Genomic DNA, 25,932 nt, shown 5'->3' on the forward strand with positions numbered 1-25,932 from the left:
TTCATTAGGATAGAGTTGATGGCACTAATATTTCCCATATCAGCATGCTTGATTTAGCGTCCCCAATAATATATGTTCATGCACTTTTTGTGCCATAATAAGATGTTCTGGATTTAATTGAAACTGAGAAAGTGAGATTCATCACATCAGTGAAGTAATTATCTGTGAACTGCAGCCTCATCGCGAATCGCCAATCTGTAAAAATCACGAAGAGACACTTTTTAATGTCTGTGTAGACTCATGCCCGTTTCACCTCACGACAATAAATCTAATTCTAAAAAATGCAGAGGTTGTGCTGTCTTTCTTGTTTGTGTTTGTGAGCTGAAATGATAAATGGCTTCCTTGTCCGAGGAAACTATTGGCCACGTTTTATCTCTTTGACCTTGGCCAATGGCTCGTGTTTCCTCCTCGCCACAAGATGTCTCTTCAGCTCACAGGAAAAGCCCCCAGTGGCTCATCCCATGGTAGAACATACAGCATTTTCTGGGAGGGGGTTGATGTTAGAAAACATCAATAGCACTAATTGTGAGAGAAGAGAAAGCACTTCCACGTAAGAGGAGACATGCTCAGAAGACGGAGCGTCACAGAGGAATACAAGACTTCATTTTGGTAGAGCTTCAGACAGACATGAAAAATGTTGATCTGCTTTAGGTGTAAGCACACTATCATCAAAATCAATCAAGATGCTGAAGTCGTGAAGAAGAAGCTGATCTGTTGAGTAATATGTGCATTTTCTCTGATGTTCTATATTCACTCCTCAGTATTATGTCACTGCATCAAAGGATTGCTTTACAAATAGAAGCTTCTTAGTGGGAAAGACAGGATTTAGTAACCGTCGTGCTGGATTTGGCCGACTCCCATGGGAAAATAAATGTGGGCAGGATTGACAAGCCTTTGAATGCTGCTGAGCTGTAAAAATGAAAGCGTTTTCCCGGTGTAATGGGTGGCTGATTGTGGGATATTGCCAGAGGCCCCAAACAGCAGACAGAGAGTTGATACCTGCCCAGATTCTCACCTATGATCATTTCCCTTAAAACTGTGTTGGCAGAAAGAGGTGTGTTCACAAGAGCTTGATGCAGTTTGAACAGAGATATCCTGATGACAACCTGCCAAGATGTAAACAATGTTTAGTAAGCTAATGAAATAACAGTGCAGCTTGTAGATATAATTTTATGAGCTGTGTGTCTTAACAGAGAAAGGCCTCCATCTGCTTTTAAAGCTGTGAATATTTCATGATTGCACTTCTGCTCTTGGCTGCAACAGTCTCGATGAAAGTGAACACTGCGGCCATGTCAAATACTCAGATCACAGAGTGGTGATGTTTCAGCGTGTTACCAGCCCTCAGTACTTTAAAGTGACTCATACGAAGAATGGTCTGTGCCATATCCTCTTTGCACCTGGCCTTAAAATGCGATCTGCAGCTGCATACGGTTTCTAGGAAAAGATGCATGTTTGTAGAAGATGAAAATGTATGTCAGACCACATGAGGCTCATATCGTGATCAGATCTCAGCAAAGTGTAAATGCAATCCATGCAACTTGATCACATTCATAGAAAATCGGTTGAAAGATCACCTAACCTAGCATTTTAATATCATGTACATGTGCACATGCACATGTACCAGGTGCCATTTGGGGCCTTATGGTAGTTTCATAAACAAGCTAGCAGCTCTGTGATGCTGTTTTTAGCCACAGCTAAATGCTAAAGTCAGCATGCTCACATTGACAATGCTGACATGCAGAGGTTTAGCAGGTATAATTCTTACAATGTCCACCTTCTTAATTTAGCATGTTAGCATGCTAACATTTGCTAATTAGCACTGAAAACAAAGCACTGCTGTCTGATGGGAATATCATTAGTTCTACAGATAATTGAGCATGAATCAAAGTATTGAGCTAAGTAAGATTTGGACCTGTTGATGTCAGTGGCTCCCCAAAGTTATTACCAATAGTTGTTAAGACATTTCACTAAACCACAATGTGTTCATTGCACTAGATGAAGATTCATCTTCTGGGGACCTTAAGTGTCTGTACAAAATTTCCAATAAATTAAGTAGTTGTTGAGATATTTACATCATTCATTCGATTTCTTACTGAGACTGAAACTTCTTTGTGGCAAAATTTGATCTTCAGGGATTTTTTTGTGAAGTGACACGACCCAGAAAGTCAACATACGCTGTGTAGCAGTTGCTGGTTTTGGTTTCAAGGTGGTGTTTTTCATTCTGAGTAAGCCCAGCCTTCCCGCTTCCCTCTCCAGATGTTTCCAGGTCACAGAGAACATGGCATTCGGTGACAGACTAAGCAGAATCAGAAGTCAAGGGAGGACAGGGACATACAGAAAGTGCTTCCTTACTTAATTTCAAGGGCAGTTTCATGGAAAATAAATGTGACAGAGCTGCTATCGGCTCCTCTTTGCTGACTGTTCCCTGCTTATCTCGTGCTGTAGCTTGAACAGTGGGTTGAAAATTGTAGTTTAAATGAAAATAAAGTGAGAAAGTTCAGTAAATTTTACCTCAACTTGGCTTTTTGGAAATGATTGTAAAAGCATGTTTAAGGCAAGAGGCAACAGCTGAGCCTCAATAATTTACACTTTAGCTGCTGCCGCTAAATTTAAAGTATCACTGACCAACACTCTTGTATTTATATCTTCCTATCTCTCTTTATTGAGTTGCTGTGTACAGTTTGCTCATGATTCATAACACAGCTGAACTTTGACTAGTCTGGAGTCACACACCAACGATCTGTATGCGCCGCAGTGACTGAAGCTGACATGCGGCCTCGATACAAGCACATCCATCAGTCACGCAGATCAATACAAACCCCGGTTAGATCTGAGGAAACAGATAAAGGTTCAGAGTCTGGGAGAAGATGACTTATTGATTGCAGGCAAATTCACCCCCGAGTCCATCTTTGCCCTTATACAAGTGAGTCAAACCACCTTCAAGCTTCACGTAAATTGGAAATCCAATTACTCTTGCTGGCAGACATTTTGTTTAATCATATTGTTGTACTCCAGATTTACGGAAAACCTCCAAAAAAAGCCTGAATCTTCTACTTTTATGTCAGCCTGCTGCAAACAGAAGTTAAATTAAGTCAACATTCTCTACATATATTAATAAACTTATTGATATATTGTTTTATATGTTGAATTTTCACAGTAAAAGCTGTGATTGCTACCTGGTCCAATTTTGTCCTTTCTTATGGAAAAATGGGTCACATGTATTGTCTGCAAAGACTGTTGGGACAGAAAGAAACTGATGCAAGGGATAGAACATGTTTTACAGAGCAGATCAATATAGCAATTACAACTGTAATTCACTAATGCTTTCCTGGACAGACAAATAAGCCATGGGGACTATTTATACCCTCGCTTAGGGGGGAAACTCCCAGAGCCTCCCTGAACGCTGAGGCTAGACATCGTCGTCATCCTCCTGCCTCCTCCTAAAATTATACTGTTGCTTCTTCTCGAAACCGCACTGTGTTAGTTACAGAGAGGACTCCTACACAAGAATTCAAATAAAAAAAAAATCTGATGCAAGAATTCAAAACTGATTGCTTGTTTTAACTAATGTCCATTTCATCTCACACCCACGTCAGATTTAAACCCAAACCCTGAACGGAATAAGCACAGCTTACATTTCAGCACACGCACTCTTAAAATCCGGCAAAGCTGCCTGCTGTATCTGCATAACTGCGCCCAACTGGAAACAAGCTGAGCTTTTTTTTTTTTGCAAAATGTATTTTCATTTTCCCCTTCAGTGACTCATGCATGTGGTCAGGTTTCAGTTAACCTACTAATTCCAGAATATTATTAAAATTTTCAGTTGTGTTATGATTTCAACAAAGAGTCCCCTGCTGCACATCCGCTGCCAATAACTATCTTCTAAACATTAGGTCTGTTTAAACTGAGGGCCAAAGGCAAATAATGCAAGACTGATGAGAAAATATAAAGGAGTGACGATTAGCGCTGAGATATGATGAGTGACACGTCTATGGAAGATTTGAAACGCCTAAATTAAAACAGAGCAAAGAAAATAAAATATAATACACAGCCGGCTGGAGGGACACCAGCCTGCCACTGACTGTTCTTTACGTTACATTTGTGTTCGAGTCTGCATGTTTCAGAGATGGGCTGTGCTGCAGGAGGCTGCACGAACAGTCACATAAAAGAATCTGAGCAGATGTGTTGACGGCTAAGATAATTAGTGTTAGCTTACAGTAAGGTAGAAGAGGGTAAGCAAGTGCTACATCTTCATGACAAGGCATAAAATGAAATCGACAGCGTCATACAAATAAATACATTTTATGCTGTTTTGGACACATTCACTGGAGCGACGATACTGTTGCTTTTTTGGGGGTTGTATTTGTTTTCCCTACAATATGCACACGTATGTGGCAAATAAAACCATTAAATGATTGTGTTGTTTTATGCTTATGTTTAATCTCCCAAAGCGCTTTGTTAAAGTTTTGGTGGTTAAATATTGAAAAAGTCAAAAGTGACTTCAAACACGAAATACACCATGTTTACTCACATTTAACCAAAACCAAAGTCTTTCCCTGATTTAACTTTTTATTTCAACATAACCGCACGTGGGACTCAGGATGTAAATTCCGGTCTTGTGCACCCACCATCCATCCCGACCACCTCCTTCCTCCTGGTGTGCACTAAAAAAACACTCCACATCCTCCACCAGATTAAATGTTGCTGCTCAACAATCTGGGCAGCAATTACATTTCCCTCAAAATGCATTTATCAATCAAATTAGCATTGTTTCATCATAATATGCATCAGACAAGGTTGCACTTTCCTCAGTTAGGACAGATTAACTCCAGAGTTCAGACTCTTGGGGGGCCCATGCTGGTTTTTGCCTCAGGCCCTCAAATCATTAAGTCTGCTCCTGCAGCTGATCCTCTGTATTTGTTGACGTTCTCATGAGGATTTGATGCAGATTGTGAGGATTAATCCACTGAAGGCAATGACTCTCTGTGAAATGGCATTTCCTGGTTCTCCTCTCTTTCATTTCCTCTTTCTCACGCTTTTACTCATTTACCTCCCACTCCCTTGAGGTCATTATCCACAACTTTGCCTCCCCCATTAGTGTTGCACAACCAGGCTCACCTTATAGTGGCTGTTACTGATGAAACCAAAGAAAGCAGATTTATTTCTTTTAGTGTATAACAGCATTCCTGCTTTCAGTGACCAGATTGAAACCAGAAACATAATCCAAGAACTGTTCACACCCTCTGACAGTCTGGCGACTTAATTCCTGATCATTTCAATATGTGAAAAGTGTTTTTTATTTATTTCTTTTTCTGCTGCAGGACATAGATGAGTTGTTAGGCTTTAAAAGGCTTTTACCTCGTTTGCTCAACAAAGAGTAACAGGATGAGAGAATACAGGCAGACAGGTAAAGAGCTGCAGACTACAAATGAGGGAAGACAGATGGCTGAGCAGCAGAAACAGACAGTGAGGTAAGTAAAGGTCACAGAGAGCAAGACTGCAGATTAATATTCTGAGATTCGCCAGTCCTGACAGGGCCGATGACCTGCTGCAAATGAGGGAGAGAGGAATCTGAGAGTATGCATGTGTGAGTGTGTTTATGTGTGGCGGGGGGGGTTAAACTACAACAGCACTGGAGGTTTGAGTGAGACAACGTGGGGCCTTGAAGAGGGAAGGCAGACAGTGATGGCATCACAGAAGAAAAGGAAGTGTTGGAAAACATGAGGGAAATTTTGAGGCACTGCAGATGGCCAAGACACGTGTTTACCACCCAGTGGATTTCCACTTAAAAGCAGCGCTGACAGATGGATTCTCCAGACATTCCAGACCCATTCAGACACGTAAAGGTCCGCTCCTGATGTATGTAGCAGGTAAAACTGCCATTAAAGCTGAAATCTGCAGCATATTCAATTTATCAGCATCAGCATCAAAACCTCTCATTTATCAGATAACTTTGAACTCTGTAACACCAAAAATACTTTGTGGTACTTTTGAAATCCTGAAGTAAATCAAGCCTCTTTTCAGAAAAGGCCATCTGGAGCTTATCATGAAAGAGAGATGTTTTTCATTTTTTACTATTTAATTATGTGCTAAATGAAAAAACATTAATTCTATGCTGATATCTTGTGACTGTGTGGTACCTTTTAGTGTTTAAGTTTTTGTTTCGTGCTTTTGGTTTGAAATTTCATTTTTTGGGGTGCTGCTTCCTTTAGAGGCCGGCCTTTCATGTGTTGGGTTCTCATTGGATAATTGACAAACAATCAGCTATCTTGTGTATATAAAGGCTGTTTTGAGGCACATTCTGTAAGACACCCAGAGGAAAGCACTACAGTATGAGCTGGAAGTTGTTGATAAAACAAAGGCAAGACTTCTCCAGTACGTCAGTTAACGTCTCCAAGTTGTTTTTCATATTTAGTTCTTTCATTAGTTGAGTCCTGTTGAAGCAGCACAACACTGTCCTGAGTCTAACCATGTGGCAGCCATATTGGATCTCAGCCTTGGACCAGCTACAGTATACTTGTGAACAACTGGTTGCATTTCCAAAGGTAAAACCATCTTCACACTACTACTTTATGTCCTGTTTGTGATGAGACAGAGTGAGAACTAACCATTTAAACACTGAACGCCTGTGTGTGAGTCATTTTTCTTGAGAAGAAGCCATCTTGTAAGCTAACCACAGAAAGCTAGCTAGCTGCTAGCAACTGATGATCACTGATTAAAATGATACAGAAGCTAATGGTGGCAAATAGCTGCATATTAACTAAATTAGCAGAAGTGGTAGCTCCTGTTAGTGGTGAGACAGATCGAGAACTCAACACTAAAAAACTGAAAACCTCCATGTGATACTTTTTTCTTGAGATGAAGCTAGCTTATAAGCAAACCACAGAAAGCTAGCTAGTTGCTAGCAGCTCAGCTTATGATCCCTGACTAAAATGATACAGAAGCTAATAGTGGCAAGTAGCTGCATATTAACTCAAATGGCAGCAGTGGTATCTCCAAATGCTAAACTGGACCATAGATACAATAGTTAACACCACATATAGGTGATTGATTGAAGTTAAAATTACATAATTTTCAAACCACAACTTAGCTTGTGTTATCTTGAATGTTAAAACTCATTTGCTATCCGTCTATCTCATTGGAGCGCTGATTAAATGATGTACACCCAAGTCAACCCCTGTCAGGTGTAGTTTGTTCTGTTCTACAGAACACTCATCTGTTAGACATCCATGATCCAGATGTGGTTGTCAGGTCACTTATAATAAAAAATAACTATAAAACTATATTAGGTCTGCAAAATAGTCCTCTATGTCTAAAACAGTGTTCAGCCAGGTGGGCTCCGCAGTCCTGAGCTCTGGGCTCGGACCTGCAGCCAGTGTGTCACAGAACAAATGTTTTAATGCTTTTTATTGGATTAGCCCACTCACTGAGCTGCAGGGCGGTCGATGGTCCACTCGGACTGATGGGTAATAGCATTATCCTGCGTGGGCCGGGACTGGCAGACACCAGCGGACAGAGCTATCCAACCATTGATCGACTCTCCCCTCCAGGGCCACTCAGATGCGAGCCTCCATCCAGTGTTTCATTTGTTTATGAAATATTGATATTGGCTGCTATCTCCTCTCAGAGGCGAGGAGCTTCAGCCTGATGGAAAGGGGGGCGTTTGGGGAAAAAGGTTTTGTTGGTGGTTTTATTTTTCTTTGGAGATGTAATCGGTTTATTTACAGAATTACACTGTAGTGGATTTTGCTTTTTGTGCCATATTTCCTCATTTAAAATTAACTTTATTGAGCCACAACTTAAAGTCCCACCAAGCAAAAGGTTAGAAACATCTGTACCTGCTTCCTTTAAGTTTTGTGGTTAAAAAACAGGATGACGGTGATCAACAGTCTGCGGTAACACTGCGACGCTCACACACTACACTTCCACTACGTATAAAACCTCTGCAGTGAGAGTAGGTGCTTAAACTCTTTAAACATATGAACAAAGCATGAAACAGCCGTGAAAGCACCACAGACTACAAAATGTTATTCTACAAATGTTTGTCACGAAGGCCCATAGCAGCTGGCTGACAGTTCATTCCCTGGATTGCTTTTGTTAATATTGCCCCTAGATCTGTATGTTGATAGCGCCCTCTGTCTGCAAACCACCTCTGGTACCATCTCCTCATCAGATTTCACCTTTTCCTTCAGAAAACCTAACTTTAACCTCCCCTCAACCGCAGAACAAGCTAACTCTGGCTGTGGCATGAGATGGATGCAGTAGATCTTGTCTGTTAAACAGATGCTTTATTCTTCCTATAATGACAGACAGGATCGACGGGCTACCACAGCCAAAGCCTTTTATGCAGCGGAAGAACCTCTTGGATCAATAGTTGTTACCTAGGCAAAGCCCACACAACCACTAATGAATCCACTGGCTTACAACACAGGCTGCTGCTGCTCATATCTGCACAGGAGAAAAACCTTAGAAATACTTAACAGTCCAGGTAATAATGTCAAAATTAACATCCAAATACATCCATCACATTGGATCAGAAGATGAAAACGAAGAGGTTATGATGACAGTTTTATCTTAAATTACCTGTAAATAGAAATGTTTTATAATAGCTGAATAGGCCTATTGTCCAACAGCAGCTGCAGGTGCCACACCAGCGAGTTTCCGGTTTTGTTTGTTGTCCTGTGTTGCGACATTTCAGTGGTCTGTTCTCCGACTGGTTCTGTGGTGTGTTTAAAGACTGCAGACGGTTGTCTGGCACACCCATCTGTCTGTCTGCTCTGCATTTTCTGTTTTTTCAGCGTAGGACTGAAGTACTGATCTATCAAAGGTAAAGTGTGTTAGTCACCTGTCTGGGATTTCTAATTATAAAAAGGCTTCGTGCCAACAGGGCAGCAGGTGCACGGCTGTGTGTTACAGTGCAGTCCGTAAGTATTTGGACAGTGACGCATTTTCCTTTGTTTTGGTTTTGTTCTCCAGGGTATTTGGTTCCTGACACTCTTTGCCTAATTTAGATGTAAATATAATATTTATATATAATATAATATTGTAGGTTTATTTTTTAACTTTGGGCAAAGCCAAACTAAAAATCAAATACTGAATTCATCGTTTTGGCTCGAGATGTATTAATTGTAAAAATGTAATCTTTTCATTAACAATGCCACTGAACCTCATAACAGCCTCGTCTTGCCACCAGCAGCTATTTTTCACTGCACAGACAAACCTCGGATGATTCAACACAGTCCACCTCCTGCACTGTGCTGTGTATCACAGATTGAACTTGATGGATTCTGACAGGCTTGATTTACGACAGAGGAGCAGAGCAGCTAAAGACCCTCCAGATCCACTGAGATACGAAATGATGGCCGTCTCCACGCGCTCTGCACCCACCCCATGCATTATGACTGATACCATCCTGCTAAGCCAAGCACTTTGCTGCTCGTCTGCAGGATATTAGCTCAGCCAACGGTTATTCATAGACTATCTAACTGGAGCTGTGGTCAGGAAATGCTGACTTACGTGTAAATATCAATTAAATTAGTCGAGTTCCTGTTGCTGAGGGTGCACTGCCTGCTTTTAATGGGTACAGACACCAAGAGCGCTGCGTAAATCACATTTATACAAGAAATAAGAGGCAGATATTAGATTATACTTGTTTACACATCAATTAGCTATTTCTTTGCCATAATTGTCATAAAGCATAAAGAATATGCTGAGCATTGATCATGCACTGATTTTATTAAGATTATTTGGTTTGAATACAGAAGCTGACGTGCTTTAAGTAATAATACATGACAATTTCACTCAAATAAATGCTGATTTACTACTTTATGTAACTGTTTGGTGCATTTAAATGCCGCCGGTTCATAAAAGTGGTACAGGTTACTCTTTCCTGGGGAAAACCTTTTGATCCACAGGAGGGAAATGACTGGATAGCAAAAATCACAGTGGTGTGTTTGTGTTACAAAAATAAAATGCAGAAATGAAAAATCTTGCAGTCTAAATCACTTCCCCTTCAGGCTGAAGCAACAGACGTGAACCATTACGTAATTACAGGCACAGCAGTGGAAAGCAGTGGGGTTGGGTTGTTTGGTTCGAGGGGTTTGAATGTGTTTAAAACACAAGGCACATTGTCGCGTCTCCAGTGCCAAACTCCAAGCCTCTTTGTTTTTCACGCCTGAAAAACTAACCTCTGTCCTTCCTGTCAGAGTTATGTAGGCCAGCCTGCTGAGCAGAGACAAAATGGGAGCAGAGCTCAGTAGATGCAGCCTCAGCAAAACCATCTTTAGAGCTGTAGGTGCAGAAGCCATTTCTCATGGGAGACTGGATTACTACTGTATGCAGCCGAGGTAAAAGCACAGACACTTCCTGTTATGATATGCAGTGCAGTGTTAGTACAAAATTTGTTCTAGCTATAAACAAACTGGTTAGTAACTTAAATTACAAATAGATGCATAGTGACGCAGTTCATAATATGCAAGCAGTTAATATTCGAAACAACATAAAATGAATTTACATCAAATGTCTATAATTCAAATATTCACCATTTAAAGAGTTGACGCAACCCAGAAAGCTCATAAAAGTGAATTTGTGAATAAATTATATTAATACACGATCTGAAACACAATGTTTCTGATTGCAGCATGTAAACTCTTGGCTGATACTGATCCAGGACCAGCGCTTCAAAATCTTTGTACCTCACTGCATGGATCTGACACACGGTGGTGGGAAGTAATTAGGTACATTTACTGAAGTAACTAGAATGTCATTAACTGCAATTTTCAGCTATTCATACTTTTCCTGAGTATTTCCAGTTCATGCTACTTTATACTTGTACTCCACTACATTTTCCTATGAAAATATTGTACTTTTTATTATATTAGATTGATCCGATCTGTATTTTCTTCCTTCCTACCCCACTAATGATCCCACAACCCCTTAAACTTCCTTCAAAAGGGGGGAAACCTATAGACTGACACTGAACTAAACTACCTAACCAGAGTTAAAATAATTAAAATCAGCCCCAAATGAAATTCTGCTTATGCATTGATGCATCAGTTGTATAATCTAATAACAATATCTGTGGAGTCACAGGATCCATTTTTCTGCAGAAAGACTACTTTTGCTTTTAATACTTAGACATTTTTGCTGATATACTTTTACTTAAGTATGATTTTGAAGGCAGGTCTTTTTTGTAATGGACTTTTCTTCCTCATAACTGTAAGTGGAAGCTATGAGTTAGTGTAAAAGCTCGAACTGAAAACATCAGAGCTCCCTGCTCTGAGAAAGCTATTTAGATGACTAGAGCGACAAATAACTGCTGGCAAACGCAAATAAGTAAGATGATACTTGCACAAAAGATTGCTGTGGTGCTCAAAGTTTAGTCGACACTGAATAAAGGTGGAATGACTGAATTTTACAACAGCAGTGACCAAGTTATAATTTAGATTGGTTAAATCTTGCCGATACCTGAGCAGCTTCATCAGTTTCTGATATCCATAATTTTCATTTCTTTAAGATAAACTGATATTCTCAGCTCAGTCTCGCAGATGTTCAAGCAACACACACATCTGCTGTAAAATCCTAAATCTTAAAATGTGTCGGCGTCACTCCGAGTGAACGCACACTGCCACGTTCTTGTGTCTCTCCCAGTAGTGACACTCTTCCGGAAAGCTCCAAGCAGCTGCAGACTCCTTGTGGCGACTGACGGCGTGAACGACAAACCCGCACAGCTGCTTCTCCAACACCTCCACCACCGCTGGGGCGTTCCCCTTCTTCCCCTGGCCCTCCATCACCTGCCGGATGAAGTCGCGGGGCACCGGCTGGGGCTTGGTGCTGTACGACACCACCAGGTTGATGTTGTTCACCTGGAGCACCTCGAACCAGTTCCGCCCTGCCACGTGATGAAAGTGCTCCCCTGCTCTCCAGTTCCGGTAGGTGCTCCCTGAATGGTTGATCAGACGCACTGACCAGCGGACCCAGTCGTACTTTTTCACCAAGAACTCGAGAAGCTGCCGAGTCGTGTCTTGCAGGTTTTCTTCTTCCTTTTCCTGCAGGAGGCGCTGGGCATCTAACTTTGCTTGCTCTGGGAAGGCAGCGATGCAGGACTCGATTGTTGTCTTCATCTTGGACTCTACTTCTTCAATTTTGCTGCTCCACTCCTGGATTTTGTCCTCTTCCTCCTCTTGGCCCTGAGTTAAGGCACAGTGGCCCAGCAGAGCAATCAGGCCCAAACAAAAGAGCTCCTTCATGCGGACACAGAAGTCTTCCAGGAGACGGCGGTTCCTTGCTACATACCTGCAAAACAGAAGAAGCATTTATATTTACATCAAAGGAAGTAACCTGGTTCTCCAGTGCAGAGGCTGCGTTGATAATGAGAGCCACAATTTACCTTTCCACCAACTCTAAAACCGACTCTCCAAAGCTGTTTGTCCCCATCAGAGCGTCATACAGCACAAACAGGTTCTTCTCTCCTCCAGTTTTGGCAAAGTGCTCCACAAAAAGTCTGGTCTTCACATCCTTGAACTGCTGTTTTGCCTCCAGGATGTCCATATATTTCCGAAACTGGTTCCTAATATTCTCCTCCACGATGAAGTACTGGGAATCCAGTTTGCCCTTCTTGATCTCGCAGTTGATGTCTTCCAGTTGGGTGGAGAGCACGTCAAGCTTGTTCCTCACCATCAGGAATTGCTCTTTGACGTAGAACACCTCTTTGCTCTGGACGTTGTCTAAAGCCAGGCGGAGAACCGGAGCGGCGGCCTCGCAGAGGGGGAAGAGCTCGCCCACAGCGCTGGCCAACACCTCGGCCCCTCTCTCAAACATGTCCATCACTGCCTCGATGGCCTCCTTCTTCTGGGCCACGACCCTCTCCAGTGAACTGGTCATGTTCTGAGAAACAGTGGGACAGAATCTGGTGTCACGTATAAATAAACCTTGGGGAGGAAGACATGGAGTGCGTGGCAAAATGGGTCAAAGTCTTTATTCTGTTAAAGTATTCATGAATCTTGTGAACCCTTAAGATGTGGCAGTGTCGTAAGGGACCCCTTTTCAAAGGTTGTGTAGGTCTTTAAGGTGTGATTTTGCCTCTGAATTTCTCAGATTGTTTCAACTGAACAGTAGATAGAAGCCAGAGGAGGTGCGTCTATCTTCAATTTCACAAGAAAAAAGCAAATTTTAGATGAAAGGCCAAAGAAAGAAAAGAGATATTTGCACAGCAGAACTTTTTTTTTCCTTTTTTACTGTACCATTAATCTTCTTACAGCTCTTCAAATCGACCCCTTTGAGGGTTCTCAGCTGGATACCAGTAATCCACAACATTATGGTATACTTTCTTAAAAAATAAGGCCCATGGCACCAACATGTTTAAGCACCATAGTCAACTGATGAATAGAATAGAAACTAAATGCTTTTCAATGAATCTTGGTCTCTTTTTTCTCTCACTCATGAGGAGAAGCTCTCTCCTGCAACATTATAAAATACATCAGTGAAACACTCTGCTGTGAGGATCTCTGTGAGGATCTCAGCTTTTCTTTGTCTTCTGTGATAATAAACTAATTACACCTGAGTTTAGGACAAATCAAGACATTCAGAGTGGGCAAACTATGGATTAAAACAATGAGCGCTGTCATGTTTTCATGCCATTTCAAAGACAAAACAATGGAGAAAATAGTCAGATGAATAAATAAAGAACTAATGTAATCATTTTAAGCAGAACAGACACAAAGTTTAAGTTGTTCAAGTGTCAAAATCTCAATTTTTGTTGTTTCAGGAGACAAATATGAAGGTGAATATGATGTCAGGCTCAAATTTAACTGAAGAACGTCAGATCTTTACCTTGACCCTTTCAGCTGTGACATACTGACTAGATTCAATCTGTTGTGAACCCACCCACCCAGGAGGATGCAGGTAATGGTGTCATATAGCCAAAATGGGGGCCTGAGACCACTTGGAAGAGAAAATGGCACAGATGTCCTTGGGGTCTGCATGACTCAGAGCAGAGCGAGGCCAAACCTCGTTTAAAAATCCCCTTTCATCCTTGCTTGCAACCTGACATCCATAAATTACCGCGTCCTCTCTGTTCAGATGTCTGCGGATGGATCCCAGATGCTGCGTCACCAAACTCCATCCTCAAATTAACGTCGACATTAATTCTGATTTCATAATTCGTGTCTAAAAACGCGTTGCTGATTTCTAAGTTTGTGGTGAAGAAGGGAAAATACGCAAACATCTGAGAATTACATAATCAAATAAATACAACTCCTTTAGGTGAATAAATGAAGGCTTGTCATGAGTCCAGACTGCGTCGTGTTTAACTGTCATGCGCAACCAAAAGAAATGCGCAAAGGCTTTTTTTACGCACAGCTCCCCTGAGCGCACCGGACACACCTCACAGCATTATTTACCCCTTCTGGTGGAAGATAAAGACATTCATCACATTCCTACAATAACAGCGTTTTTTTCTGTACCTGGATGAAATGACTCCGCGTCTCCTTCACGTCTGATGAGCTCCAACAGCTGCAAACAAGTTTTTTTCCTTCAAGTTTGAGAAAATTCCCACGGTTCTCTCATCTATTGTGGAGCTGAGGAGGGGTCCAAAAAAACAGGATCCAGAGAGGAAGAAGAGACACGCGCTCAATATCTGCAAAGAAGAGAGAGAGAGAGGGAAGGAGAGAGAGAGGACAGACAGACAGACAGACAGACAGACAGACAGACAGACAGAGCGAAGGGGTGAGTTATGTCCTCAGCTCCATTTTCTTCTCAGTCTTCATGTCATCATCAGAGGACGGTTCAGTCTCTTCTCAACACGACGGAACTAAATCAGAATGATTTTTTCTGTGTGTTATTTCCCGCATATTTCCGTCGGGTTTCTTCGTCAGAGGTCTCCTGCGCGCTTGGTGCAAATGTCTCCTCACCATTATGCGCTTCAGCTGCTGTGAATGTAAAAGGATCCAAACTTGAGGTAAGACGATTGGAAAATTATATTTGCGTTTTGTCTTCTAAGTGTTTGAATAAGGTAAATTGATGGAATAATCCTCATTTTTATTTCTACTATTTCAGATCAGAAATGAATGTGCCGTACACCCAAACCTTTGGATCTTTTAAATAAGAGTCAGAATCTGTTAAATGAATTCAAATTTTAATGCGCAGACATCGAATTTATCATCCACACACTGTTTATTTATAACAGCAGCTCAGACATGCGTCACCTCTCTCTGGTCAGATTTGTCTCAGATTTAAAGATGTCAGGTAAAACGTGCATCTGCAATCGAAATAAACACGGAATGTGGTGTTTTTTTAATCAGTCAGAGGACTTTCTGCTGATCAAATGAAAGCTCACATCCTCTTCATCTGTGCGCTCACGACGCGCCCTGTGAGCGCCCAAGCGCAGCCTCCCTCACCCAAAAAAAGAAAAATCATTATGCAAATCGTTTCTCCTTCAAACCATGAAGGGCTTCACGTCATGTTTGAAGGTTTCTCTTCGATTTATGCTGAACACTTTCATCAGAATCGCTGAAATAACACCTATTTTCTTCAGGGGAAAATGGATTCTCCGCCACCAGCGCACGTCACTGGGAGGAAAATGAGCTTCATGGAGGCGCTAACGATGAGCGGCTCAGAGCGGCTCAAAGACACCCATCACGCAGTCTGCCGGGCAGGTAAGAACCCAAACTCTTTGTGCCTCAGTCATTTACAGTTCAAACACCTGCAATGCACATTCTCCTGTTTCAGTTCCCCAACTCTGAGCCGTGAGTCAAACCTGTTCATCAGGATAATGATGCATGAGGGTCATTCCAGAGGTGCTTAACGCAGGCCGCGTGCCTCATTTACTCCACCTGAGGTAAATTCTTCCCCTCTTTGAGCCTTCATTTGCATGGACTTCGCGCAGGTCATGTAGAAGATCTGTTTGGGTCCTGGACAGGAAGCAGGCTTTAATGGCTCTTCAATTTTTAAACAGATGTGATGCGAGAGTCCTGTGGGCCCTCAGGGAGTTCAGAGAGAACAGGTATAATGGTGAAGCAAGTGACGTACTCACGCCCTCTTGCGTGCAAATTGGTTAATAACACTTTTGCATCCGCGCATCAATGGCTTCCCAACGCTCCTTCTGACATACGCAAAACACATAGGCTGAATTTTTCTGAACAATGATGCAGTCATTAAAATCCAGGCCTCTTGGGTTTGAATATTTACTGTGTAATTATCACATAAATTGAAAAAAAAAAAAAAAAAGTGTTGCAGCCAGAAACTAAATATATATGATAATGTCAAAGAAAGAAAAAGCTGAACACTACAATAATCTGAAAAAAGACCCCAACAGGAAAAACGCTACCATGAAACCACACAAATGATTTGATTACTGTGTTCTCAGAGTTTCATTTCACTGCTGGATTTCTCTGTCGTCACGCTCATGAGTGACGTTTAATATTAGTGCAGGAGAGCGTGACCACCTGTGTGCGCGTGTTTACATGAGAAAGCACGTGAGCTGTATCTTTTATTACATAATATTTGTAGTGAAAATACACACACTATAGTCAGAAAAACGATATATTTATACCTTGAGTATGCCCCTTGTATCCGTGAGTGCTTTCATCGTGTTTTCAAGAAGATTCCTTAAACATTTCATACAATGTAATTTGCCAGGTAGCCTATAAAGGATACACTTTATGGCCAAAAGTATGCGGACACCCATACATCATATCCATGTGTGATAGCTGAACATCTCATTCCAAACCAGGGACAATAATCCGCTGCTTTAACGCCCTTCTGTGAACGCTTTCCACAACATATCAACCAAATGCAGTTTAGCATCAAACCAGAAGAGCAAAAAGCAGTGTAGAGTAAATAATATATCAATTTTAATGAAGGTGTATATGAATGTGCTAAAATACATAAACAGGATTAACAAAATGTAGAGTGAACTGAATAAAGCATGTGCAGCAGGTACAGGAGATAACTGCAGGTATATAAGTGCAAATATACAGTGTGGGTGTAAATATGAGTAATGCTACTGTATAGAGCAAGCAGCTCCAGTCTGAACAGCAGTGTTAATGTGTTAGAGGTAACGCACAGTATATACTCACCCGTAACAGCTGTAGTGAAAAGATGCACACAAAACCTGGATCAGGGCTCTGTGCAGTCTTTCACACCAAACTGAGGACGTCACTTCTTTCTGTCGGTCTTGTAGAATCAGGAGAGGACTTTCCCGTAACTGGACGGTGGACAGTGTCCACATATTAAAGGCCATCTTAGTCATTAAAACGCACACGCTTTCAGCACATCGTGTCCTTACTGTGACAGGTGCTCAGTGAAAGCAGCTTTTTGACGGGATGAGACCAGCCACCACCTACTTTATTTCACGAGCACATAAATAACGTCTACATCCCAAACTTCAACACATTTTAAAGCCAACACAGAACTGATTTTATACAGCTGAGTATTATTCATGGACGTAAGAACCGACTCCTCCAAATCACTATTATTCACTCAGGTTTATTTATAGTGGTACATACACAACCAGACAAAGACTCCCAACAAAAAAAGGCAACATATTCACACACAGTATATGACATTTCAAAAACGCCTTTACGAGGTTCACGTAATATTCCTCCACATCAACAGCATTTTGACTCGATATACTGTGAATACAGCCCTGATTGTAAAACAGCTGGGACGCTGTGAGCATAAATAAGACGGAGTGTGATTACTCGCTAATCATTTTGGACATATACTCAATGTAAAACAGTATAAAGACAATATGTTTAATGTTTCATCTCGTCAGCTTCATTGATTTTTGTAAATATCTGCTTATTCTGAATCTGATTTTTTACATTTTAAGCAGCATCCCAACTCTTTTCTGACTCGGGGTTGTATTTGTAGCGTAGACTGTAGTTTTTGTAGCAGTGAGAGTTACGACACAGAGCCAGAAACCAGTTTAGGACAGAGTTATGTATCGAAAGGATGAGAGTAATTAATTAGCGATACCACCTGTTTGCTCAAAAAGGAAAAGAAAAAAAGCATTACGAACATTATTTAAACCACAAGTTTAGACTCTAAACTGTAGTGCATTGACCTTTCAGAGCGTAACGCCTCACACTGTATCAAACTTGAATGATTAACAAAAACCCTTAAAAAAATAAGACAGTAATACAAACTAATGGCACATGTAGGCACTGTTGGTCAGATGAGGGAGAGTACGAGAAGAGCCAAAAACCTTTATTTTGATGCTGAGGCTTAACTGTGAAAAACACAGAAAACAAAAATAAGAACATTAAATGCTTTATAGGCTCCAAATGGCCATATACCAGAGAAACCCACTGATAATTTATCTATATATTACAACACTTGGTGCCCCTCCTGCATTGCATTGGAAAAGTAAAAGTGACAGAAGAGCACGAGTGGAAGCATTCAACCAGTGACATTATGGTTTCCTTTAGTGTATCATTCTGGGGCTTTGCCACATATATGTGTACTGTGTTTTATGTGCACTGTTAGTGTTTGAAATTTTCTAAAAAAATAACGTTCAGCAGCATCAGATGTTAGTGTAGAACGACATTAAATCTGGTGCTCGACAGCAGCAGGTAGGCGTAGTGTATCAGGAGCTTCATGCATAAGAGGCATTCAGTATTTGTGGCACATGTTCTGTTAATGTGACAGTATAATCATGTTCAGTATATGATAAGGAACGTATGACGATGTGGTTACATTCGCAGCTCTGAAAACTTTGGGTTGTTTTGGTTTTGCATATTTTTTTTAAACTGCGGATTGTATTAAAACTTGACTGATAACTTAGTTTGGCAAACAAAGTCTTATAGCAGAAATGGGACAATAGTAAAATATGATATGGGCTCGTCAATTTTTATGGCCCTCTAGTGGAGATACACTGGTATGACAGCAGCCTGAGCCGGGCTTCTTGTTCCCCTTTAAACTACACAGTCGAGGTTGCAGCCAGGCCAACTGCACATTCCAGCACGCTGATTTCCTTGTAGTGTGACAGGTAATTTCAACGAACTACAATAAATGTTTTCCAAAAGTGCATAACAGGTGTGATATCACACACTGAAGCGGGACACATTTATGTGAAAGAATAAATCCTCAGAGTGGATTAATGATTCAGCGTTTCGAGCCCACAGCTGATTCGTGTCCTGCATCTGTATCCATTTAAACCACCTCCAGTTTTATCGCATAACAAGGCAAATACCGTGCAATAACTCAGTTGGCTTTACCTCAGCTCGGACAGGAAGCGCCGACTGCGGCTCAAAGACCGCTTACGCATGTAGCAGGTTAGTGTTTTGAAAGGAAAGTGGCATTTTGTTGCTCATTATCATCGAGCAGTGAACAGACTGTGGATGCTTACAAAGTGCTTGCAGGGACAGAAGAGGAGGAGGAGGAGGAGGAGGAAGGAGATACAGAGGGAATGTGGACATTTCAGTCCTGATCATGAAGGAAAAGCAGCAGTAGAGAAAGAAAAGAGCTCTTCTTCATGCTTCCTCTTCATTTGCACTTGCACAGAGCCTCCTGCATCTTCTTCTGCACGTGCTCCATCTTCTCGGCCCACTCCTCGCTCAGGCCCTCCTCGTCGTCTCCGATGACGGCGGCGTAGCCCATGAGGGCGATGAGGCCGATGCAGAAGAGGTAGGTGAGGCGTGTGCAGAGTCGCTCCATAGTCTGGCGGTCGCCTTGCGAGTGCTTCAGGTAGACCTCCAGGATGGGCCGGCTGAAGAGCTTCGGTTTGCCCACCACGCCATCGTAGAGCGTGTGCAGGTTCTGGTCTCCCAAGTCGTTGGAATAGCTCTCCTCGAAGTCGTCCTTCTTGCGCTCGCGGTGCTCCGGCCGGGCCTCCACCATCTCCATGAACTTCCTGAACTGGTTCTTGAGGTTCTCCTCCACGCGGCAGTACTGGCCATCCAGCGTTTCTTTCTTGATCTGCACCAGCGTGTTGCGATTCAGCTGGGACAGCTGGTCCAGTTGCCGGTTGACCGAGCCGAACTCGCGCTTCAGGGTGCGGATGTCCTCGTCATCAACGTGATGCAGCACCACCCGGATCAGAGACCCGGCCACGCCGAAAATGGGGTTGACCACAGCAGCTGCAGAGGAGATGGTGGCCACACACTGGAGCACCTTGACGAGGCCCTGCTTCAGCTTGGCCTGGTCCTCCACGATCTCCTCGTTCATCATGATTTCCAGGTGTTGCTTCCAGATGTGGGGGTCACTGTGTGAAGACGTCTGTCTGTGACAAAGATGGGAGGAGAGAAAGATCAGTTTACCTCCGCTGATGGTCTGATGCTGCAGCTGCAGTCGTCAAAATACTTTACTACTTGTAACACATTCAGTTTCGGGTGTAGTTTTAAAGGCACAGTCCGCCAATTTACACATGAAGTAAAAATAAGCCTGATGAAGCCAGAGCTGCCTGTCTTACAAACTGTGCATGTGGGGTTTGAAACAAGGGGCTTTTAGGAGGCAAGTACACTGTTGAGATGCATTATGGGAAATGTAGGCAACAGTGTTTTGAAGCTTTGGCCAAACAAGGGACTAAAAGTCAGGATATCTCAGCCTCTGCTGCTCTGATCTGATCTCTTTTTTTTATGTCTCTCTGATCCCCTAAACTACGTGCAAGTTCAACACTAAACGCCGCAGTACCCTTTAAAAGGACAAATGGTCTGCTTTGAGCCTGAAATGTTCTGTGACAGCTTTGACAGAGAAGAAGAAAAAACTTTTGGCAGAATATTCCAACATGACGGTTTTTGCCTCTTACATCAAATTTCTTCTCCTCAAGCCCACACAGGAACCTCGTCCCGGGTTGTTAAAGATCTCTGGTCCTGATCAGGACGATTCCTGAAACAAAACACACACAGAGATTCAGACACAAGATGCAACACATTCAACACACAGGTGCTCATTTTCCTTCTTTCTGTTTCTGAACCAGGAAGTGAACAGATTTTGGTGGCCTGCTTGTTGCAGCTGTCAGCAGTGAAGGAGTTAACAGCCTCTCTGCTTCAGCTCGACACAGCTGACGTTCAGCACTGGAGCCTTTCAGCACCAGGCTGCTGTCTGAGTGTTCCTATGGACCGAGCTGATAGCTCCTCAGCAGCAGCAGCGAGCTGCACAAGGACGCCGTGTTAGACATTAGCAGCAGCAGCGACTGGGCGGGACAGACAAACTCTTACAGCTGGAAGACAAACAGGCCACAGCTGACTGAAGGGCAAGCCTCATTTGTTACATAACAGGAGCTACTGTACAAAACATGATATGGGTTCAAGCTGGTTTAGAGGCAGAAATCAGATACTTTGAGTAAAATCTGTGCGAGCTGAAGGCTGAAGCTGGGCCGACACCTTCAACCTGTGTTTGTTAAAATAGGATTAAACAGGAGTGTTATTGAACAAACACACAAAATATAGGACAGTGGCATGAGCCGCGGAGCTAAATGTGGTTCAAGGACACACGTTAAGTACAGTGAAGTATTTTGTTATCTCCACTACACCTCAGTAACTCGCTGACAGCTCGACATGCGTGCTGTGATACTGCAGACACACACCACTGTGAGATTACAACAGAGATAATCACAACACAGCTGATGACCACGAGGTTGTGCAAGTTCACACAGCCCCTGAGACACACACACACAGAGGTTAGTGTTTGTGTTTGTTTCGTTTTCCTCTGTTTAAGTACCCGTGTCCGCCAGAGGGGGCAGTGATTTACCTGCAGTGACAAAGACCGGCTGATATCCTCCATCTGATTTCAGCACCACCACTGTGGACTGAACGCAGCGACACGCAGGAGCAGGATTTAACCCTTTAGCTTCAGGTTAACTTTAGGTGATGTGTTTAAATGCACAAATTCAACAGAAACATGAGCAAATATTTCACTTTATATGAGTGATTGTGAAACCTACGCTTGGAAAAATGAGACGGGATCTCCAAAAGATGCTTCCTAAATGCAACTTTTGCAGATTTTTATTCTTTTTGCATCACACCCTCTCACCATTAGAGCTGAAAGGCAACAAATTTGCCCATAAATGTCAATTTTTGTGGCTTTTTTCCCCATTATGACTGCCGATAGAGAGCTATTTGCTTCACAGTTGGTATCTGATAGCTGCTTAATTATCAACTAATGACATTCATGTGTTCTGTTCCTATTGTTTGTCCTTGTTTTCACAGATGATGCTCTTCACCAGAAAACACTCCATGTCTCAGCCCAGTACAGCAAAGTGCAAGAGGAGACGCTGGTAATGAAAGGGTTAAAAACAGCTTTTTTGGCACTAATTAACTCTGGAACCAAATCAACATAAAAAAATGTTTAACTACTGAATAATCTGAGCTATATTTATCGCACGTCGGATGATTTTCGTGAATCTTTCAGCTTCCTGCAGCTGCATTTTAATCTGCGATGGAAAATTAACCCTTTGTGCAAACGAAATTATTCCTAAATTAACTCCTCACTTCTTAAAAATTTGACATTAATGTTAAGATATTAAGACACGTCTTAACGCTTGATCAATTCATACTATTTATTAATCCCTCTGGGCGCAGCTGAGGACTAATACATGACCACATGGATTTTATACATTAATAAAAATGTTAATTAAAGGCCGGAAAATTTGACCAATCACGGCTGCCAGGTTAAAATGCTCCTCGTGGGTGAACCAATCACTGCTCTGCGTCAGCATGGCCTTCAGAGAAAGCAGCACTCCCCCCTCTCAGTCGGTCTTCAGCTGAAGTTGGTGGTCAGTGACTCAACTTCTGCCTTACTGAGCGTCTGCACAGAAAGTCCCTATAATAAGATATAAAGTTCAATAACTGGCTGGAAGAAACACTTGACGATGAGCTGGCCGTACACAAAGCAGCTGTCAGTGCAATCAGGAAGTGAAAGCCGCCTCTCACCTGTTTCCCTGCAGTGCAGTGGCCATCTTGAATGTTTTCTATGATCACACCAATGCTAATGCTAATCCAAATTTACACACTATTCTGCATTAAAACTGCTCCTAAAGTACGGGCTTGACGTTTTCATGACTGCTCTGAACGACTTTGTGCCTCTGCTTCGTGTTTCCTGACAGTTTGCTCTCTGTCTCATGTGGGGCTGCTGGGACACTTCACTGAGGAAGTGCACACCCTTGAGGCTGAAGCCCTTCAAGCAATAACTGTATTCATTAAGACTAACATGCAACAATGGAGTGTCTTCCGGAGTTCTTCTATATTTGTAAGTACTAACACAAGCAGAACATCCCTCTCCTTCCAGCTCAGGGCCACACAGCTGCCTTCCTGCCCAGCTATGGCTCCCCCTAGCCGTGCCTCCATGTTTCCTTGTTAATGCACACCATAATGCCCTGACCCTCCCTGCTCAGTAACACTGTAAAGACACCAAAATACACCTGAAAAGCTCCATTTCTCGGTCTAAAAGTGGAGTATACAGCCTCCATCTGCCTCCCAGCCAACACTGGGCACCATAGGACGCAGCAGAGGACAGGATTTCTTACCTTTTGAGGGCAGCTGTGCCTGATCCTCTCTCACCAAAGTCCCAACCTCGACAGCCTCCTTCTTCTTCCCAGCAATCCCTGCAAAAAAAGGACACTTCCATGTATGTTGAATATGTAGGGGTGATCAAATTGGACTAAACCATTTCCTAAGGGCCCAGAGAGCCCCTAGAACCCCAAAATGGCCCTTTTGGCCCCAAATATACATAAGCGCCAAATTTCAATTTTAAATTCACATATCAGTGGCCTTAAACAGTACAGCCCACTCCTCAAATACACCTTGCCCTACCCCTATGGTTTCAACTTATTTTGGTCCATCCAGTAGTCACACAGTTGATACTGAAGAGCAGTTGTTGGTGAGTGCGCAGCTGAGCTCTCAGGCGCTTTCTGGTGCCTTTTGTGCGTTTGCTAAGCCCTGGGGCATCTTTAGGAGGCTACCAATAGTCCATTGGTGTTATTTATGAGTCAAAGAGACCCTCTTCTTGTGGACTGGACTAAAGAAACTGATAAAAAATATTTTCTTGTGCGCAGAATCCAACCACGCAAAAAGAAAGCTAAGGATCCAAATGGACCTCTCCAAAAGTGCACAGGCGTATCCAAAGGCACTGAGAGCTCTCCAAAGGCTCCAGGAGGGAAAAAGAGAAGTTTATCCAGCTTTAAAGGTAACTATAATAATAATTTTGCTTAGATTTTACCAACTGCACTCAAAATTTTAAGATGCACTCAGAGAAAATGCAATTTAAAATCCATTTGAGAGCAAGGTGCATCACGAAAAAAGCACCAAGTGGCGCAATTGGCACTGCAGATGGTTAGGTCGTTTATTTCACGTTTTTAAACATATCATAGACTTATATATGTGTGTGTTAACACGGACAGCATCGTAACACAGCTCACAAATTAAAATGACCGTCTCCTTGACCAACAGTCGCCATGAAGCAGGCAAAAATCTGAGCTGTAACGCATCCGTCCAGTGCGCCAAAGCAGTCCTGCAGCGAGCCGCAGTGTGACTCCTTATCCAGGCTTCAGTGAGCAGAAATTCAGTCCTGTTCCACAAAAAAATCGTTAAACGAAAAACCCTGCAGACAGATCCAATGGATTCTTAGGTGGGTGAATTACTGCGCCGGCGGTTGAAGCTGTTTCCCCCACAATAAACCTCATGCAAATTATGTTTGCAGCTGCCAGCAGAGCGTTAAAGGACAGTCCTGTTCCGCGCGAAGCCTGTCTGGTGTCTGCGGTGTTTACGTCGAACACATCAGCGCGCAGTCACAAACAGGCTGGGCGTTTGCCTCCCTGCGTGTACAGACCTGAGTCTCCAGCGGGTTTAAGACCCCGCATCCCCTCTCTGAGACACCAAGCCTCAGGCGGCAGCAGCACAAGGGAAGCCCTGTCCTCCCTGTGGTGGAAAGTGGAGAAAGAATAGAAATAAAAAGACGATTGTCTGTAAGAAATGACAAAGCCTTCGTTATCTGCGCAGAAACGGATCTCCACATCAACGCACAGGCGCGTGTGGCGCCTCCGTTCAGCACCAAAGCACAGCCGGAGCTGCGGCCGCACGCGCGCCCGGCCTCATTGTGCATTTGCTGCAGCAGCTGTCAGACAGATCATATTTCACACTGAAGCCATGAAGACTCTCAGTCATATATGATTCTGTGATGGCCACACTTGCGCAAGATCAGCTGTGCGTCGGCGTAATATTCAGGCTCCAGGGTGACAATCTGTCGCTGTTGCAAGATGTGTTTTTTTTTTTTAGCTGGGGGGCAGGAGGAGCGCTCTGTTGACGCTTTGAAAGCCACAATCATGTCTGGAGGCTGTGACGAGAAACCGAACAAGGACAAATCAGCCAAAATATATCAAAGACTCTCTGTCACCGTCATTAGTTTATTATCTAGTCCTTATTCCACAAAACCGACGCTTTAGTGGCTCACATGAGCGCTGTGCTGCCTAATGCCACACCACCACACACAGCCTTCATGATACGTTATAGCATTCAATGTGTCGATGTTTAAAATAAATGAAAAAAGAGAAAGAAATGCAGATCTTGTTTGTTTTATTGTGTTTAATTTCCAGAGAAAATTGAGACATTTCAAAACGAAGACAGTTTCCTTCCCTCAGCGGCCAGTAAGCTCATTTTTCTTCAAGTTTGCATGAACTCAAATATTAAAAGAGACGACTGGTAAAAAGCAAATAACTGTTGGTGCAATAATAGATTAAACTGTGTTAAGCATTATTAAGACTGCCATGTGTTTTGTGTACAACAAAGACAATACCGCAGACGTATTAAAATGATCGTTTTTATTAGTGTGTTCCAAAAAAATCATCAATGATTTGACCATTAGTGATGCCTTGGTTGTAGTTACCGGCGCTGAACTCCAGGGGCGCTGTAGGCTGTTCAGAGTATTACTGTACAATAACTGTATACCACCTATTCAGTCCTGCAGGGAGCACTTTGTGTAGACATGCAACACAGTGAA

General features: G+C 42.6%; 2 protein-coding genes across 6 annotated transcripts; both read right to left on the reverse strand.

Moving 5' to 3' along the window:
- Positions 1 to 9,498: 9,498 nt before the first annotated feature.
- LOC139333341 (protein rapunzel-like) lies at positions 9,499 to 15,367 on the reverse strand. Of its 3 annotated transcripts, XR_011602324.1 has the most exons (4): positions 14,463 to 15,367; positions 12,389 to 12,885; positions 11,255 to 12,294; positions 9,499 to 11,215 (listed from the first exon to the last, which is right to left on the reverse strand). XR_011602324.1 is itself a non-coding variant. In XM_070965636.1 (3 exons), the coding sequence occupies exons 2-3, from the start codon at positions 12,880 to 12,882 to the stop codon at positions 11,604 to 11,606; spliced, it is 1,185 nt and encodes a 394-aa protein (XP_070821737.1). In that variant the 5' UTR covers positions 12,883 to 12,885; positions 14,463 to 15,367; the 3' UTR covers positions 9,499 to 11,603. The 3 variants fall into 3 exon arrangements, 2 of the variants coding, with proteins under 2 accessions (XP_070821737.1, XP_070821738.1); XM_070965636.1 differs by having other exon boundaries at positions 9,499 to 12,294; XM_070965637.1 differs by lacking the exon at positions 14,463 to 15,367 and adding an exon at positions 13,831 to 14,380 and having other exon boundaries at positions 9,499 to 12,294.
- A 2,097-nt stretch (positions 15,368 to 17,464) lies between these two features.
- rpz (rapunzel) lies at positions 17,465 to 25,503 on the reverse strand. 3 transcript variants are annotated; one of them, XM_070965644.1, is made up of 4 exons: positions 24,356 to 25,503; positions 23,465 to 23,542; positions 20,747 to 20,826; positions 17,465 to 20,221 (listed from the first exon to the last, which is right to left on the reverse strand). In XM_070965644.1, the coding sequence occupies exon 4, from the start codon at positions 20,167 to 20,169 to the stop codon at positions 19,486 to 19,488; it is 684 nt and encodes a 227-aa protein (XP_070821745.1). In that variant the 5' UTR covers positions 20,170 to 20,221; positions 20,747 to 20,826; positions 23,465 to 23,542; positions 24,356 to 25,503; the 3' UTR covers positions 17,465 to 19,485. The 3 variants fall into 3 exon arrangements, with proteins under 3 accessions (XP_070821745.1, XP_070821744.1, XP_070821746.1); XM_070965643.1 differs by lacking the exon at positions 24,356 to 25,503 and having other exon boundaries at positions 23,465 to 23,996; XM_070965645.1 differs by lacking the exon at positions 24,356 to 25,503 and having other exon boundaries at positions 17,465 to 20,217; positions 23,465 to 23,605.
- Between the last annotated feature and the right edge of the window lie 429 nt (positions 25,504 to 25,932).

Source organism: Chaetodon trifascialis, chromosome 7 (assembly GCF_039877785.1).
Source record: "Chaetodon trifascialis isolate fChaTrf1 chromosome 7, fChaTrf1.hap1, whole genome shotgun sequence".
Taxonomy (NCBI): Eukaryota; Metazoa; Chordata; class Actinopteri; order Chaetodontiformes; family Chaetodontidae; genus Chaetodon; species Chaetodon trifascialis.

Excerpts from the sequence above, each read along its gene's own strand:
- LOC139333341 (XM_070965636.1), bottom strand. The coding sequence starts at position 12,882 with ATGACCAGTTCACTGGAGAGGGTCGTGGCCCAGAAGAAGGAGGCCATC. Across the intron at positions 12,295-12,388 it reads GTTTTAGAGTTGGTGGAAAG|GTATGTAGCAAGGAACCGCC; the intron begins GTAAATTGTGGC and ends TCTGTTTTGCAG.
- rpz (XM_070965644.1), bottom strand. The coding sequence starts at position 20,169 with ATGATGAACGAGGAGATCGTGGAGGACCAGGCCAAGCTGAAGCAGGGC.